The 16,927-nt window shown below is 42.0% G+C and overlaps 1 protein-coding gene across 8 annotated transcripts in view; it reads right to left on the reverse strand.

Annotated features, from left to right (window-relative positions):
* LOC124149102 (3-galactosyl-N-acetylglucosaminide 4-alpha-L-fucosyltransferase FUT3-like) overlaps window positions 1-14,126 on the reverse strand; it is a 39,251-nt gene extending 25,125 nt beyond the window's left edge. The window contains exons 1-2 of one of the 8 annotated variants that reach the window (XM_048391414.1): window positions 2,488-2,832; window positions 2,385-2,442 (exon numbers count right to left, since the gene is read on the reverse strand). In XM_048391414.1, the coding sequence (XP_048247371.1) occupies window positions 2,385-2,395 (11 nt within the window). In that variant the 5' untranslated portion in view covers window positions 2,396-2,442; window positions 2,488-2,832. Of the gene's footprint in view, window positions 1-2,384; window positions 2,833-9,568; window positions 9,932-13,808 lie in introns of those variants that run through there. The other 7 variants (XM_046520487.2, XM_048391315.1, XM_048391352.1 and 4 more) reach the window with 7 other exon arrangements.
* Window positions 14,127-16,927: the final 2,801 nt, after the last annotated feature.

The following is a 16,927-nucleotide window of genomic DNA, read 5'->3' on the forward strand; positions in this document are numbered from 1 at the left end:
CGCTTGAACGTAGTAAATACATGCTGACGGGGATTTTAGCAAATGTAGAGCCCTGAACAAGGATATATATGTTTACCTGAATATTTTTCTAGTCAAAGGTTGACCTAATTGCTATAAATATGAACAGTGTTATAGCTACCCTGCTATAATACAAAAGTACGTACATATTTGTTTAACGTTTAAGGAGTATGCAAATATTTCAAAATAATTAATAGTTAATTTCACGTCGTACAGTTAGGCCTCGCCGTAGCTGAGGTAGACAATAGGCGTCCTCAAATTAAACGATGCGGGTTCTAAGCCCGCTGACGACACACATGTTGCCACAATATGTTGCTTCGAGATATTGTATCATTGATAAACAACTATCCATTCCGGAAAAATAAATGGAGCGTTTAAACAATAGAAAGACGTCACAGATGTGTTTTACAACAGTGTATCGTCATACTGTTCCATACAAAAACCGTATCCGTGGCCAACTCGTGACATCATGCAGGCTACGACAAGAGGCGAGTAGTGGCGAATATAATAACTCATCCAAACAATATTCAATCTGACCCGTGAAGATCCGAGTTAGAATGAGTTGCATGGTTGGTTGGTTGTTTTGTTGTTTAACGCCGCACTCAGCAATATTCCAGCTTTATGACGGCGGTCTGTAAATAATCGAGTCTGCACCAGACAATCCAGTGATTAATATCATGAGCATCGATCCACGCAATTGGGATCGAAGACATGCATCAACCAAGTCAGCGAGCCTGACCACCCGATCCCGTTAGTCGCCTCTTACGGCAAGCATAGTCGTCTTTTACGGCAAGCATGAGTTGCTGAAGACCTATTCTACCCCGAAATCTTCACGTGTCGTTAGAATAAGTCAGCACTTTTCTAGCGTTATGAAAGTTATAAAAGTTAGGACCAGACATTCCAGTGATTGGCATAACGAGATTCGATCTCCGAAACTGGGAAATGATAACATACGTCAATCAGTTGCAAGTCAGCGAACCTGACCACCCGATCCCGTTAGTCGCCTCTTGCGACAAGCAAGATCATTATGGACCCGACTCTTCACGGGTAATATTTGATTATGACTTAGGCCACTGTGACCATTATCAGACGTTGGCTGAAATGTTTCTCATTTAACCGACCCCAACTAAAAATGTCCCTTATCAAGGTCGCTCTTACCTGCTCCGCGAGATAACCTACCCAGAGCTCTGTTTACCCTCAGTCACACTGACATATACATGCATGTGAGGGTGCCAACCACCCTCCCCAGAATCCCGAACACTACCTAGTTTTCACGGAGTCTGATTTGCACACCCCTGAACCCCGTCTACCACTTAAAGCCCCATCTGCGGTAGTAACTACCGCACTCTAGTGGGCGGAGCTTATACAAGTGATCTGACATTTGTTGTAGCCATGGTTTGTCATTCAAGTTGATACGAAGTTTGACGGTCAATGGTGATCTCGTTCCCGTATGGTTTTCAAAAAACGTCTCCCGACACTCGGTTGTGTTTACATTGTCAGTCATTGTTCGAAACTGAAACACCGCCACTTGCGGGCTATTTATAGTCAGGGTGGGGCTTTAACACAAATCTCAAAAGCACATGCCAGAATTCACACTCGAAAGGTAGAAGGATGTCGATCAAAGACAAAACCCTAGAGGGCTATTCCTCTCCACCTTAAACGGGGGAGATTTGAAGTTATTTTACTGAAACATTTAAAAACACAACAGTTGAATCTGCCTACCGAATACCCTTGGAATAGACCCCCGAATACCTCCTACCAAACGGGGGTAGGAAGCCTCGCATGTCGCAAGGGACGATGAAGTTTTCAAAAAGGCCCTTTTGGTAGGCGGTATTCGGGGAATATAAATAAACAAGTCGTATGTGGTATGCACATTCAACATTTAAAAATACATAAATTTGTTTTTGAGATTTGGGTTAAGTTGTATCAGGGGTGGGCAAATGAAAAATGTGATTGTATTCCGGATTCAGGGGAGTCGGGTTGGTACCCTCATGTATTGGAACACATTGGTTTAATGGGCGGGGTCGGGGCGGCTGGTGATTGGTGCGTGTGTGTTGTACACCCGGTTTTTGACAACTAGTGTTTCCGTGTTTGTCAATTTCCTGTTTTAAACTGCAACACAAGCCGGGTCAATGATAAACACATAGACAAAAGGTCTTCCAAAGCAGAGCTGGGGGAGAAATCTCCCGACCCACACACCACCACCCTTCAAGTCACTGTAATGTAATACGTATGACACCGCATACATTCTACAATGGCGGCAATAACGCATTTCCACAGCGGTTCAGTGAGTAAGAGCCATTATACACAGACAGTTCTTTATAAAAATATATACTGTATTCCAATTTCACAAAACCAGTACCTACCATTGGGTCATTTCCCCGAGTGTCTGACACTGGACAGTAGAGCTAGGCGTTGTCTGTTCCCCGAGTGTCTGACACTGGACAGTAGAGCTAGGCGTTGTCTGTTGGGGTGTGGGCAAGAGGCTGCACAGACTGTCTCAGGCTACATTACGGGTGTGCTTGGTAAACAACACCTGCCCGCTTTGAACGCACCCCTGTCCTTGGGGAGATATCACGTTCAGCTGACAAACGCAGGGGTGTGAGCGTGTCGAGATAGTGGGCACCCAACTCGTCTTCCTGGTCCTGGTGTAGACCAGCTGTTTCCGGATATTTATGAACTGCAGTCAACGTATCACAGTGCGAGGAAGTAACACCAGAATGTGTGCAGTACTGTACTTCCGATATACATAAACGGACCAGTCAAGAATGTCGAGTTTGACATTGAACCGCCTCAACGGCTAAAATGCGGCACAAAATTAGCAAGGCCACACCGAACATGAACTTTACACACATAGTAGCCATTGTGTCCACCTGTTCCGTTATTAGTTGCCGTCTACAAGGTGAGGTGAAATGGTGAGGTGAGGTGAGGTGAGGTGAGATTGGATTTAACGTCGCGTCCAAGATTATTGCACTTATATAGCGACGTGCATGTACGTGTGTGTGTTTGTGTGGCTGCTTGTACTAGTCCGGACTGATGCCGATTTATAGTGCTAGCTCACTGAGATACTATGCCGCAGTTTAACATGAATACCCCACTCAGACACAGTATACTGACTCCGAGCCGACCAGTCCTTGTTTTAGCCCCCTAATGCCGAGCGCCAGACAGGGTAACAACAAGTACCATCTTTTAACGTCTTTTGGTATGACGCGGTCGGGGATCGAACCCCGGACCTTCCGCTTCCGCTTCACGGGGACTATCCGCGCTGTCAAGATATCTCATAATGTTGTGCAGCTTTAAGAGAGTTTGGCTCAGCGCTACTTTGAACAGTATTTTCAGTTAGATCACTGCATGGGAGGAAAACCTAACGTGATGCAGGTCTTAGACGTTTACCACTTTTGTGAAACCCATGCACTAACATTCGAACCCGCGATCATACGTTTTTAGCACGCCTAAGGACGCAAACTACACAGGTAAATGTGACGCCATGGATGACTGGGCCACTCGTATTCCCAGGCCCTTGTACTGAATTCAGAATCGGGCACCGTGTAGATTTTCAAAGGAGGGCAGTGGACCGCATCGACGCTTTGAAAGACACCTGAAAACCAGCCCAATGTTTAGATTTCTTATCGATCTTTGTAGATCTATTGAGGGTCCACACGCATGTCTACAGATTGTACCACTGGTGATAGTCAGCACAAATATCCAAGTGAATGAATTCAGATGATTCACAAAGCACATGCACAGTGATTCCGGTAATCTAAGGCGAAGCATAACACGTTTAAAATATTCTGCGTTTTTATTCATTAGTTGACGAGAAATACATTTATACACTATTTTGCCATCTCACACTCACACCTTATTTTACAAACATACACTTACACCCTATGATACAAACTTACACTTACACCCTATGATGCAAACATACACTTACACCCTATGATACAAACATACATTTACACCCTATGATACAAACATACACTTACACCCTATGATACAAACATACATTTACACCCTATGATACAAACATGCACCTACAACCTATGATACAAACATACACTTACACGTTATTTTACAAACATACACTTACACCCTATTTCAGCTGGAGTCAACCCTCAAGACCATCTTGAAAAGGGCAGATGACTGAGCGCTGTTGAGCATGGACTATCTGGATACCCCACATAAATCTGTCTTTCATTATTATATCATGAACACAATTACATTACAAATATAATAACATTTCCTTCTATTAACATTGCAACAGTAAGTGGCGCAATATCGAGTTTCTCATGAAGAGTATTGAGGAAATACATGTGCACATTCAGAGTATCGTGTTTTGAGCTAACAAGCCGTGCATGGCAAGAGAATACTGACATCAATGGGTCAGGTTATATACTGTATTGGATCAATCACACAGATTCACTTTTCATCATGTGTATCGCCCGTGGGTGTTCCAAGGTAGAGAATAAACCTCAATGAACCCATTCTTGTCATAAAAGGCGAATAAAATGAGGAAAATACATGGCTAAATGTGCGATTTGCATGATAGTATCCACACACGGTTGAGACAAGGCGCCCTGTACACTATCATTGGAACGATAACACAAAACAACTACAACCAAGATGCCATCTACCCGAGGCAAGACTGTAAAATTCTAGTTTCCTTTTAGAATCAGTTAACTCCCTTGCCCTAGGGAAGATGCCAAGATGCAGACCAATGGCGGATCGACTGGTTTGATGATTAATGGGGCCAACGATTGGAGTGTGTGTGTGTGTGTGTGGGGGGGGGGGGGGGGGGGGGGCATGGGATCGCGTGTTATACTAAATTAAATGAATTCACATGATTGTATATCTGAATATCAATAATACAAAGGTGTTTATTCATGTCAGTAAGGTTAATATGATAAACACACACACACGCACGCACGCACGCACACGCAATGCGGCTCCTATTCCTACATTTAATCGTTCAGTGATCAGTAATGACCTGAACAGTTCATATGACACAACAGGAAGAGCTGTCAATTATTCATATATGAAGCATTTGATTGCGCATACTTTTCTGTTGAATGTGTGACTCAGATATGGAAACAAAATTATAGTCAGGCAATAATACGCTGTTAACATGCACAGTACAACTGTGCTTTAGATCGCATTTAAATGAAAATATCATGCAATAATAGCTATTAAAGCTAAAATGAATTCTCACAACAAAAACATAGTTCCAACAAGCTTCTTTACCTTCACAGGGCCAATTTCCCTACTAATTCTACTCCAGTCGCTATGTCAGATATGACTTTTACCTAACCCCTTTGTAGTTTCAAATGTTATATTTGGGATAACACTTTCTTGGTAAAGTACAGATTCTCGGACTTTTGGGGGTTGCGTCCCGTCAGAGTGAGGCACCTAATTGCCAGCACGCAAAGTCAGCGATCTAACCACCGAGGCTTCCACAAAAATGAAAGTCCGACAACTGGTAGTCTAGATCACGTACTTTGTGTACCACTCTGACAAGTGTAAACTGACACGGCTCCCTTGGCCGAAAGCTTTGAACACACAATGCCATTTAGAAAGTGGTCAAATGTAACAAATGTTACATTTGGGATAACACTTTCTTGGTATAAAGTACAGATTCTCGTACTTTGTAGTTTTAAATAAAATGGTGGACGCCGGATGAACCACTGGTTTGTTTAACGAATACTCACAGGCCGATATACCGGTGATTGTTTGTTTGTTTGTTTGTTGTTTAACGCCGCATTCAGCAATATTCCAGCTATATGACGGCGGTCTGTAAATAATTCTGTGATTGACATCATAAGCATGGACCCACGCAATGGGGATACGATGACATGCTTCAACCAAGTCAGCGGACCTGACCAAACGATCCCATTAGTCGCCTCTTACTACTAGCACAGTCACCTATTACGGCAAGCACAGGTTGCAGAAGCCCTATTCTAACCCGGATCTTCACGAGTGTTCCCGGTGATAACGCTGTATCGGACATACACCACTAAGTTCATACACACTTAATTTACGTCACCCGGAAAACATAAATGTCTGCTTCCAAAACGTTCATAGTTAAAGACCTGGGCCCACTTGCACAAAGCGATCTTAGCGCTACGACTATTGTAAGCCTATGTTAAGGTATTGAAGTTACGATCATCGTAGCGCTAAGATCGCTTTGTGCAAGTGGGCCCTGGTTTAATAGGTCTAGACGATGTACTGTGAATATATATAAATATATATATATCTCAATTCCGTCAGAACTGGAAATCCACTGCCGAATCAAGCTCCAAAGGGTCGTATTACCAGTACTTGAAGAATCAACCTTCAATTGAGAAATATCTATTGCTCTCAAAATCAATATTTCTCCCTATATTAAAATTCAGAACTTCTAACCATAGATTACCCGTTGAAACTGGTCGATGGTTGAACATTCCCAGGGAAGACCGCCACTGTCTACTCTGTGATTCAATCGCTGTGGGAGATGAATTTCACTATTTATTCCGATGTGAAGCTTTTCACCAACAGCGATATGAACTCTTAAATAAGCATTATCTTCAGTTTCCAAACATGTCCCAATTTAAAAAAACTATGACCACAAACAGTGTAAGAGATCTAAAAGGCCTATCTAAATTCCTTAAGAATGTTTACAATACAATTGGTAAATTGTATTAGTAGCCACGAATCCTATTCTTGTTAAATGCTGTCATTGTGTACATAATAAAAATTGTATATAATTGTATCTCATGTACCACCGTGGGTGGTTTTTCTGAGAATAAATGAGTTTGAGTTTGAGTTTGAAACGTGTGAAACACGGTCTCTGCGTTGTAATGACAGTCATTAACTGCTAGGTAAACATGCCCGTACCCAACTCAATATATATATATATATATATATATATATATATATATATATATATATATATATATATATATATATATATATATACACACACACACACACACACACACACACACACATATATATATATAATGACAAGGGCTGAGCGACAATGCATACATATATAACTTGAAGGTGGGGATATAAGATATATGGATGAATCACATCTTTATTACAATTAGGGCGACGTTTCCATGTAGTTTCTAACACTGTTATCGAGCAAGTGATGTACAGAATATGGTTGACAAGCACACATACAGGTATGGGGCAGTGTTTATACAGTTGAGTAGATTAGGTTTACACAATTTCGGAATTTGCTTCACGTAAAGGGAGACAATGGTACACACTGGGATTTAAATTATGGAAGCAGATTATGTCAAATTATTCACAGTCGCCTCAGGCTTGGCTGCAGCTATGTTAACGCAGATCAGTATGGTAGATATATCTTCGGTACAAAAACTTGTTCCTGTGGATATCATACCGAAGATATGCTTTCAGCTTTACACTTCTTTTTTGTTTGTACAAATTACTACAGTAAACTACGGTTATAACGAACTCAAAGGGACTACTTATTTTAGTTCGTTATAACCGTAATTCGTTATAAGCATATATACAGCATAACTACAGCATATAGTCGGGACTAAAAACTTAGTTCGTTATATCCGTTAGTTCGTTATAAGCGTGTTCGTTATAACCGTAGTTTACAGTATGTTCTTCGAAATGAAATGGTTTTTTTACCAACATGGTTATTCTTTACAAACAGTGCTATGCGGGAATTCGTATTTGAGTAAGGAAGAGCAAATCCTAATATTAGATTTATTCAAAACATCATTAAAAACTGGCAGATTTTCAGTTAAATGAATTGTTTAATATAAACTGCAAATAAGATTTATTATATAAACACATCTACCTTGGCATGTACAATTTATTTGTTACATCTAACCTTCATTGATGTATTTATTGTAATATGTCCTATGTGTAATGGAGCGGTATTAACATAAGCGCTTCGCCTGTTTACCAATCCATGTTCCCACTTTTTGAAAATAAATATGTTTAAACCATTTAGATGTAGTACACTAGAGTGGAGAAGCCTGTAGACAAAAGGGTTGCCATAAGGTAAACATCTCAACAGGTGAAGCTAGTAGTATCAACAACAGGATTATGGCTGACTGGGGTCTTTTATGAGATGATGGTACGCAGAGGGTACCTAATAGCCTTGATCACGATTAATTGACGAGACAGGCCAATATTGATGTCGTCTTCAGACCCGTGAAGATTCCTGGGTAGAATAGGTCTTCAGCAACCCATGCTTGCCGTAAAAGGCGACTATGCTTGTCGTAAAAGGCGACTAACAGGATCGGGTGGTCAGGCTCGCTGACTTGGTTGATACATGTCATCGATCCCAATTGCGTGGATCGATGCTCATGATATCAATCACTGGATTGTCTGGTCTAGACTCGATTATTCACAGACCACAGTCATATAGCTGGAATATTGCTGAGTGCGGCGTTAAACAACAAACCAACCAACGATGTCGTCTTCAAGAGAAGAGACAGCACTGAGGACACCGTTAAAGCCACGATAAAACCACAACCACACCCACGACAAATACCTATCGCATAGAGGCCTTACACTCACTGTCTATTGCGGACCTCCGCCTCTTACGTACTAGCAAGGATATTCTCATGTTGAGAGTAATCTGTTAACTTCGCGTTATGTTGCTTTCGAGCATCCAACGTTGTCGTTGTTTACATAGTATTAGCTTTTTAGACGAAAATAATTATACCCACTTAAATAACATATTAATAGATTCGTGTTACAAAGTCTAAACAATAAACGAATCCTTTCGTCAGCTGGGGATGCCAAAAACAAAATACCTGCTTCGCATTTTATTTGAATCACATCGCCCGCCACTTGGTAGTTCGGAATAACGATCAGCACATGTCCTAATATATTCCGATGAAAATCTCAGAAAGTATTTGAAAATCATATAATCTAATACCGAATACCTTAGCTGTTCCACCCCAGACCCGCGAAGATCCGGGGTAGAATAGGTCTTCAGCAACCCATGCTTGCTGTAAAAGGTGACTATGCTTGTCGTAAGAGGCGACTGACGGGATCGGGTGGTCAGGCTCGCTGACTTGGTTGATGCATGTCATCGATCCCAATTGTGTGGATCGATGCTTATGATGTCAGTGACTGGACTGGCTGGTCCAGACTCCATTATTTACAGACCGCCGTCATATATATACAGCTGGAATATTGCTGATGGTGGCGTTAAACAAACAAAACCCATAGCTCTGTCCTGTTTTATAGCCAATGCATGTCACGGTCCATTAACCAGCGACTTAATTTGATTTTTTTTTAAGGGTAGACAAATATTGGTGCAAACTCTCAAGCCGCCGAACATAGTCCCCTGTTCACCCATAATAATAATTATAATAATAATAACAACCACCACCACCACCACCACCACCACCACGACCACCACCACCACCACCACCACCAACACCACCACCACGACCACCACCACGACCACCACCACGACCACCACCACCATCACCACCATCATCATCATCATCATCATCATCATCATCATCATCATCATCATCATCATAAACAATGGATATATCGACAGAGTACCTACCATTGCCTTACTTCCAGGGCCCTGTAACGACCCATGCTGTGGATTGGCGAGGACGATGGGCGACTTTGCAAGGGGAACCGAACCTCTTGAACGGTTGATTTTAAGCAAGGGTCAACCCTCGTTAATCCTTCAGACAAACATACACATCGCGCAAATGCCCCTTGAGACAAACACACACACGGGCATAGTGTGGAATGTTACTGACACGTGTGAAAGTCAAACAGCGTTTTCCTGGGGCAGATTGAATGGAGGTTTGATAAGTCCATCGTCACATGCATACTCACGAATGATCTTTGTACCTGCTATTGTTTTGTACATGGTCACAGTCCATTGTGATCTATTGTGTAATATCTAGTTACCTTATCACGACACAAGACGCCCGCGTTGTCCAGCGAGCCCACGAGAATCATCAACAAGGCGATTAATTAAACCCGGTTATGATTTAAACCGTGGTCATTCCCTCGTTTAAACCATTACCGGGTTTAATTAATCGCCTCATTATAATGACGTCACTCTACTGTTGATTCCCAGAGCCAGGAATTAACGTGCGGAACGTGCATTTTAAACAAGTGAGTGAGTGAGTGAGTATGGTTTTACTCCGCTTTCAGCAATATCCAAGCAATATCAAGGCGGGGGACACCAGAAATGGGCTTCACACATTGTACCCATGTCGGGATTCGAACCCGGGTCTTCGGCGTTTAAACAAGTAAAGCTGACGCAACTATAGGTAATTAGGCAACGTTATACAGAAATTGTGTATCAACCATAACATAGTTGAAGTCAGAAGAATCATTCTAATCTGTTGATTCCGTGATCCTATACCCAGGAAAGATACTAAGTCATGACCTTGTGGTACTGTGCACAGGTCACAAATTAGGTGAAGTTAAGTCTTGGATGGGTGTCCGTTTGGCTCCTGAGAGCTTCTAGAGCTTCGGTCCTGCACCACATTGAAGCACATATGTGGCGTCTCCCGGAACAAGTGACTTTGTTCGAAATGTGCCTCTTTTCACCCAGCAGTGAATGGGTACATGGTAGGATGAGAAGGTTGTTAACCTTCTAGCGCCTAACAGGCAGCTTTGGTTGTATACTCCCCAGGGAGCTGAGAATGATTCTTGAGTGCACACTGGTCCAGTGACCGGGGTAATAATAGCGCTTTCAGCATGCTCCTGAGTGGTGTGGAAATATGAGCAATATAAATGGCCTATTATTAGAGATATTAAGGACTTTTAACGTCACGGCATGTATATAGTAAGACATAATATTGACATAATTATTCTTTGTCTATTCGTGATTTGGGTACAATGTGGACACACCCTACCCACATTTCCGTATATCCTATCTTACCAGTTTAAAGTCCATGCATTACCCATTCTTGTATATTCGTGATTCCACAGCTCACGGAGACAGTTGAAAATGCCCTCAGTTACCCTGCATGCGGAACTACATCAATGATTCAGGCATCAATGGGCCAACTTGTCAACACACGCACATTAATATTCGCTGACAAATAATGTATAAGACTTGAGATTCCCAGAATCGATTTCCACCCCGATCTCCCCTGGTTACATCCCGTGGTAACCAAGGCGTCGTAGGTTCGCGTCAGTCCGACAGAGGGTGTCGATACTGCACGGGGGTCATCTCAAACAAACAACCATCATTTCTCATGTCAGTCAAGTCTAACGTCATGTTAACAGTACTTCTGTCATATCACAGCGACCAAGATACTGTTAGAAAAAGGTTTAAAGAAACTGGACACAGGACACAGTGGAAACGCACCAACGTCACGACTCTGGCATTTAGATGCATATCCTACAGGAAACTAGCTTAAAGGACGCAACTTTGCACTTCGCAATGGTGCATTCGTCACAACTCGCATCTTTCTGTTATCTGGCAGACAGGAGCGGTCACGCATTGTGGCGTCATCAAGCATTTACTCATCCCCCCCCCCCCCCCAACCCCGAATGGGCTTCTCATTATCCCTAAGGGGGAATCGAACCCGGATCTCCGCCGTGACGAGCGAACGGTTTAGTCACTGGGCTACCCCACCGCTTCATTTTTATTGAAAATCCCTGCCTCTTGTTCATTCATTTGTTAAATTGTTAATACAAAAGTATATGTCGCGTTTATGTGGATCCCGTTAGTCGCCTCTTACGACAAGCAGTGGTCACTGAAGACCAATTCTAATACATGCAAATACAGCCTGGTCCAGTTTCGATTATTTACAGACCGCCGTTTTATAGCTGGAATATTGTTGAGTGCAGCGTTAAACAACAAACAAACAAAACGAACAAAACACTGCACCTTATCACATCAATGTGAATAATATTTGTCGAGTAATACTTGTACTTGAAGTATTAGTTCAATAGTGAGTCAACGCTGTGAAGTTTATAGACAGACAGATATAGTGTATTAAAGTGTCTAAAGGTAAACACAAAGCTGAAACATTTCATAGCACAATAAAAGATGGTAAACATCCAGCCATATCTTGGCTTACGAGACACTACTTATTCATAACGAACTGACGGATATAACGAACTACTTTTTGGTCCCGACTATTTGCTGTAGTTATGCTGTATATATGCTTATGACGAACTACGGTTAAAACGAACTAAAATTAGTAGTCCCTTTGAGTTCGTTATAACCGTACTTTACTGTAATTGTTATAAAATGATTTAGAACAATAAACAGTGCAATTATCATTTGAATAATTGCCGTCTAAAAACATGTTTCTTATGATAGAAGCAATACATTTGATGCGCTCCAGATAACAATTTAATTTATACATCTTTAGGTTCTGTAGAATTGTAACACGATAACTTAATGTTGTGTCTATGAAAAGTACGGTCTGAAAGGAAAGGAACTTTATACATAAGCTATTCATCGCTATGTTTTTTTCCCGTGGCGACATAATAGTGTAGCGTGTTGACTGTGACATGCATAACCAGTCAGCCTTAAAGGGATGTCAGCTGTGTGTGCTGTGTGCGATAGTTATCAATAGTCGTTTGAGTCTGGGTCTAGGATAAATCTCCCGTCAGTGAGGAAATGACAGCGGCTTAACGCCGCTTTGATCGGCCTGCCTGGAGTCCACCCGATCGTCGCTTTACATAGCGATACAATCAGCCGTATGTGGTTTTCGAATAGTTGCGCTTTAGTCACGACGACCAGTAAGACCGAGCACAAACTGGTTGCATGGTCTTTTGTGAGCGTCTGGCGTCATAAGGGAAAAAAACTACCCAATCACAAGTTTGCTTTACCAAAAGTCCGATCGTATCATCCGACATGTGTGGTGAATATAGAAATATATCTCCTACAGTAAAACCACTTCAGCCCATACCCATCTTCCATTATACAAGTAATTATCAACCCTGGAGTGACCAGTGGAATATTTCTCCGTTCCACTGTGATACATACTTACCCAACCCTCCATATCCCAATGTATTATATCTCCATTCTATTGGACATTATAATAAGTATCTAACCTTCGATTATGCAGTGTCTTTTATGTCCATTCTACTAATAAAAAAATATCAACAATCCTCGATTATCCAGTTTAATATATCTCAATTCTATTATGATAAATGTTAATCATAGTATAGAGACATAATATTCTGGATAATCCGGGTGATCCGTACCCCGTTCGTCCGGAAACCCAATCTCCCGAAGATTAGTGTTGCGAAGGCCTACATGTATACACAGTGACATTATTCTCCGTTCCATATTCCGTAATAGGTTAATCCGGGCGATGCAGTGGGAAGGGTAGCGTCCGGTTTAACGAGGTTTCACTGCGATAAGTACATGTACTAAACACGTCTCGTAATTACGACATGATTCAGTGATACATATTGAGTTCTATGTCTCCGATCTAGTCAAACAGTCCTGGAAATACCTAGGATCATTAAGTACTTCACACGTTTCGCCAGGTGTATAACCAACTCCCAGTCGCCACGCCATGAAGTATCGACATTCTGGAATATGTACAGCCGGAACGTCAATACCCCACCACGCTGAGAAAGCACTAAGACAACCAGTTCGCAACCCTTCACTTAACACCGAATGACACCACGGCACAACGAGCAATCTAGTCGACGATACAGCCATTTAACTCGTGCTATATCGATGTATATATCCTGTACTGTGAGCATGAACCCAACTGTTAGACGTTAGTGGTAAATGCGTTCCACGTTGCAGCCAGTTACAAGCTAGTCATACAGCACGACTAAACAACAAACAACATACATACCCAATATACCTGAACAGCCACGCCATCTTCATCAGCTGCGTACAGCCAGGCTTCATGAGACGTGTACACGCATTACGTCGGGTAACTCTAGTTCGCTCTGTAACACGGGTGTACAAGGGTGTACACCGAGTCCTCGCCGCTGATTGTTCGATTTTGTGGTACAAAGGACTATTGTTGTGTCGCTTGTGTCGTCTGTGTCGTATGACTGAACTGTGGGACAGGACGAGAGTTTGGGTCGGCGTGTCGGTAAACGACCTGTGAGGGGTGGGTGGCTATTTTTCATACGTGAGTGTGGGAGTACCCAGTTCGGGAGAGACGCATGTCAATGTATGCAGCCCAGGGAACGCCCCTTTTCGGGTTTGATTGAATGCCGGGTGAGGTGAAGTGACATGGGATTTCGTTATTTGTTTGTGTGTTTGTTGTTTAACGCCGCAAGGAGCAATGACGGCGGTCTTTAGATAATAGAGTCTGGACCAGTCAGTTCAGTGATTGACATCATTAGCATCGATCTACGCAGTTGGGATACGATGACATGCATCAACCGAGTCAGCGAGTCTGACCACCCGACCCCGTTAATTCGCCTCTTACGACAACGCGGTTTTACTTTCAAAGTAAAATCTTTTATGAGGTTTTATTTTCGTTCGGGAGGTTTTACTTTGAATGTAAAACCTCAAATCCCAGGTTTAACCAAGTAACTGAAAAAATGAAAAAGTAGCAATTCAAAATTTTATTTCAATTAAAATTGAATGTCATGTGTACAGTTCCGCGTGGACATTTAAAAGCGACATCACTTCAGAGTCTCTGGTGAAAGGACAGCGGGGTTTCAAAACACGTGCTTTTAAACAAGTGCTTATCAAAGCTGCACAGTTTGCACGTGCAGTAACTGCTAGCCGTTACGTCACAACTACCTATGTAACAGTTGGATTGGTTAAAGTCGAAAATCTTGTAAAGCAAAAAACACCTTCAAAATTTGCGAATTGTCGTTTTGAAAGTTTAAAAGAAGTGGAATATTGCAACACAAACATTTAGAAACCGAAGATTTCACTTAACATTTAAAAAAAAAGTATTTTAGTTTTGTTTTGTTGTTAACGCATCAAAGTGCTCTTGAACGCCTGGCAAGTCAGCGAATTTCACATGCAAGTTATGATATCACGTCTTCAAGGAAGCGCTATAATGAAGCGCCTCATTTATAGATGCTCGTTATAACATTTAATCAATTAAGACGGTTTATAAGTATGGAAAAACACTTTCCCTTGGTTTTGGCAGACAGAGCATGCAGAGGGAAAAACCAAGGGGGCGAAGCCTGTTTTCTCCAATACATAGTCGCCTTTTGCGGCAAGCATGACCTATTCTACCCCGGATCTTCACGGGATGTGGCAGGAGTATTGCTGGCAACATTCAAGCACTAACCTGTGTATGGAAATTTTGTGAGTGGCGGGTGCAACTGGTGGGGGCATATTTGCATACCCTTTTCGCAAAAACTTGGTGTCATCCCTGATTTTCGGTGATCCATTCATATAATTTTCACCGCTATTTTACCTTTTGCCCCAAATGGAGCCTGTTTCGAGAGAGGGTCGAGACTGATTGTTCTCTGACGTTTACGTTTTAATATCTGACTAATACGGATCAAATAATGGACCATAATAGTTCCGAAATTACTATGTTCGTTTATCATCAAGTAAAGTCTGTCCAATCCAGACTTCCTTCACTCCGGATACCGGACTTACATTGTATAAACCGGAATAAAATTCTGGTCCCACCAAGTCCGGTTTAGACAGGTTCTGCAGTACATGTTTTACAATGGAGTTTTTATTTCCTCTGGATCGCGATGGTGTTATACCCAGTATCGGTGCCTTGGCTGCTTCTGTGTCCTCGTGTCCCGACTGGGTGGGACAATAACAGTGCCGTCACCCACAAGTATTCCTGGCCGAGACAAGACGGCCTATTGCCGACTGCGGGGTATACGACCCCGAAATGAATATAAAAGCATTAATCATCACTGAAATATAACGAATGTTCGATTAAAACTGTGGTTTAGTTGGGAATTAGTGAGAATATGAAGATACCACATCATCTTAATCATAATTATATGTCAGAGTTCATCCCCTCTGCTGCCGGACCCAGGTGGTCAAGTGGACTATGGTGTCGCTTTGAATCTAATATTTTCCCCGATCATTATCCATAGTCTCGTTACCTATCGATCGTTACCCATGTACATATTGCCTTTGTTTACATATGCTCTTGGGGGAACGGGTGTCCCAGTCGTTTGAGGCGTCGCAATTCGCTGAGCAGAGTTGCGTCCCTTGGGCACACCGAAACCTGTGATCGTGGGTTCAAATCCCGGTTCGCCCCGATTATGTTTTAAGCTTTGTCAGCACCATACCTGTGCTTGGGGGTTTCACCAATTGGTAAACGTCTGAGACCTGCATCATTTGGGGCTTTCCTCCCACATCAAGCTCACACGCCGTGATATAACTAGAATACTGTGAAAAGTGGCGTTAAACCCAACTCACTCACTTATGCTCCCCCCTAGCATATTTATACAGACATATTACAAGACTGGAATACCTATACTTTCAGTGGAATATGTCTGACATTATGACTGCCCTTTCAGTATTATTTCTTCCATCGTTCTAAACTGAAGCACATCTTAATCACACAAAATGTTTTTCGAACTGGCAGGCGACTGATTACACTAATAGCAAACTAACATGAACATAATGACAATTACAATTGACATTTGAAATGAGTATATTAATAACCACGGGCATGAAATAGCTGACATAGCCATGGGATATCAAACGTATGAAATGTAATAACGCTGCACACAGACGGTATTAATGATAATTAATGACCATACACTCCTGCAAATGTTGATCGGAGTCATATATCGATAGACTGTTTCCTGTATAATTTGGCCGATTTAGAAACATAGCTAGAGAATTGAGAACTTGTGAGCAATGTGATTTAAATGTGATTGAAGATGAGTTTTGTTTTCTGTTAGATGTCTGAATGATGAAGTATATATAAGAACTGACGTTTTAAGTACATCCCACTGAACAAATATGTACATCGCTCATGTCAACAACTGATACTGCGGCTTTTATAAAACCCTATCA

The sequence above is a fragment of the Haliotis rufescens genome, unplaced genomic scaffold (genome assembly GCF_023055435.1).
Source record: "Haliotis rufescens isolate VD_foot unplaced genomic scaffold, xgHalRufe1.0.p SCAF_1, whole genome shotgun sequence".
In the NCBI taxonomy this organism is placed as follows: Eukaryota; Metazoa; Mollusca; class Gastropoda; order Lepetellida; family Haliotidae; genus Haliotis; species Haliotis rufescens.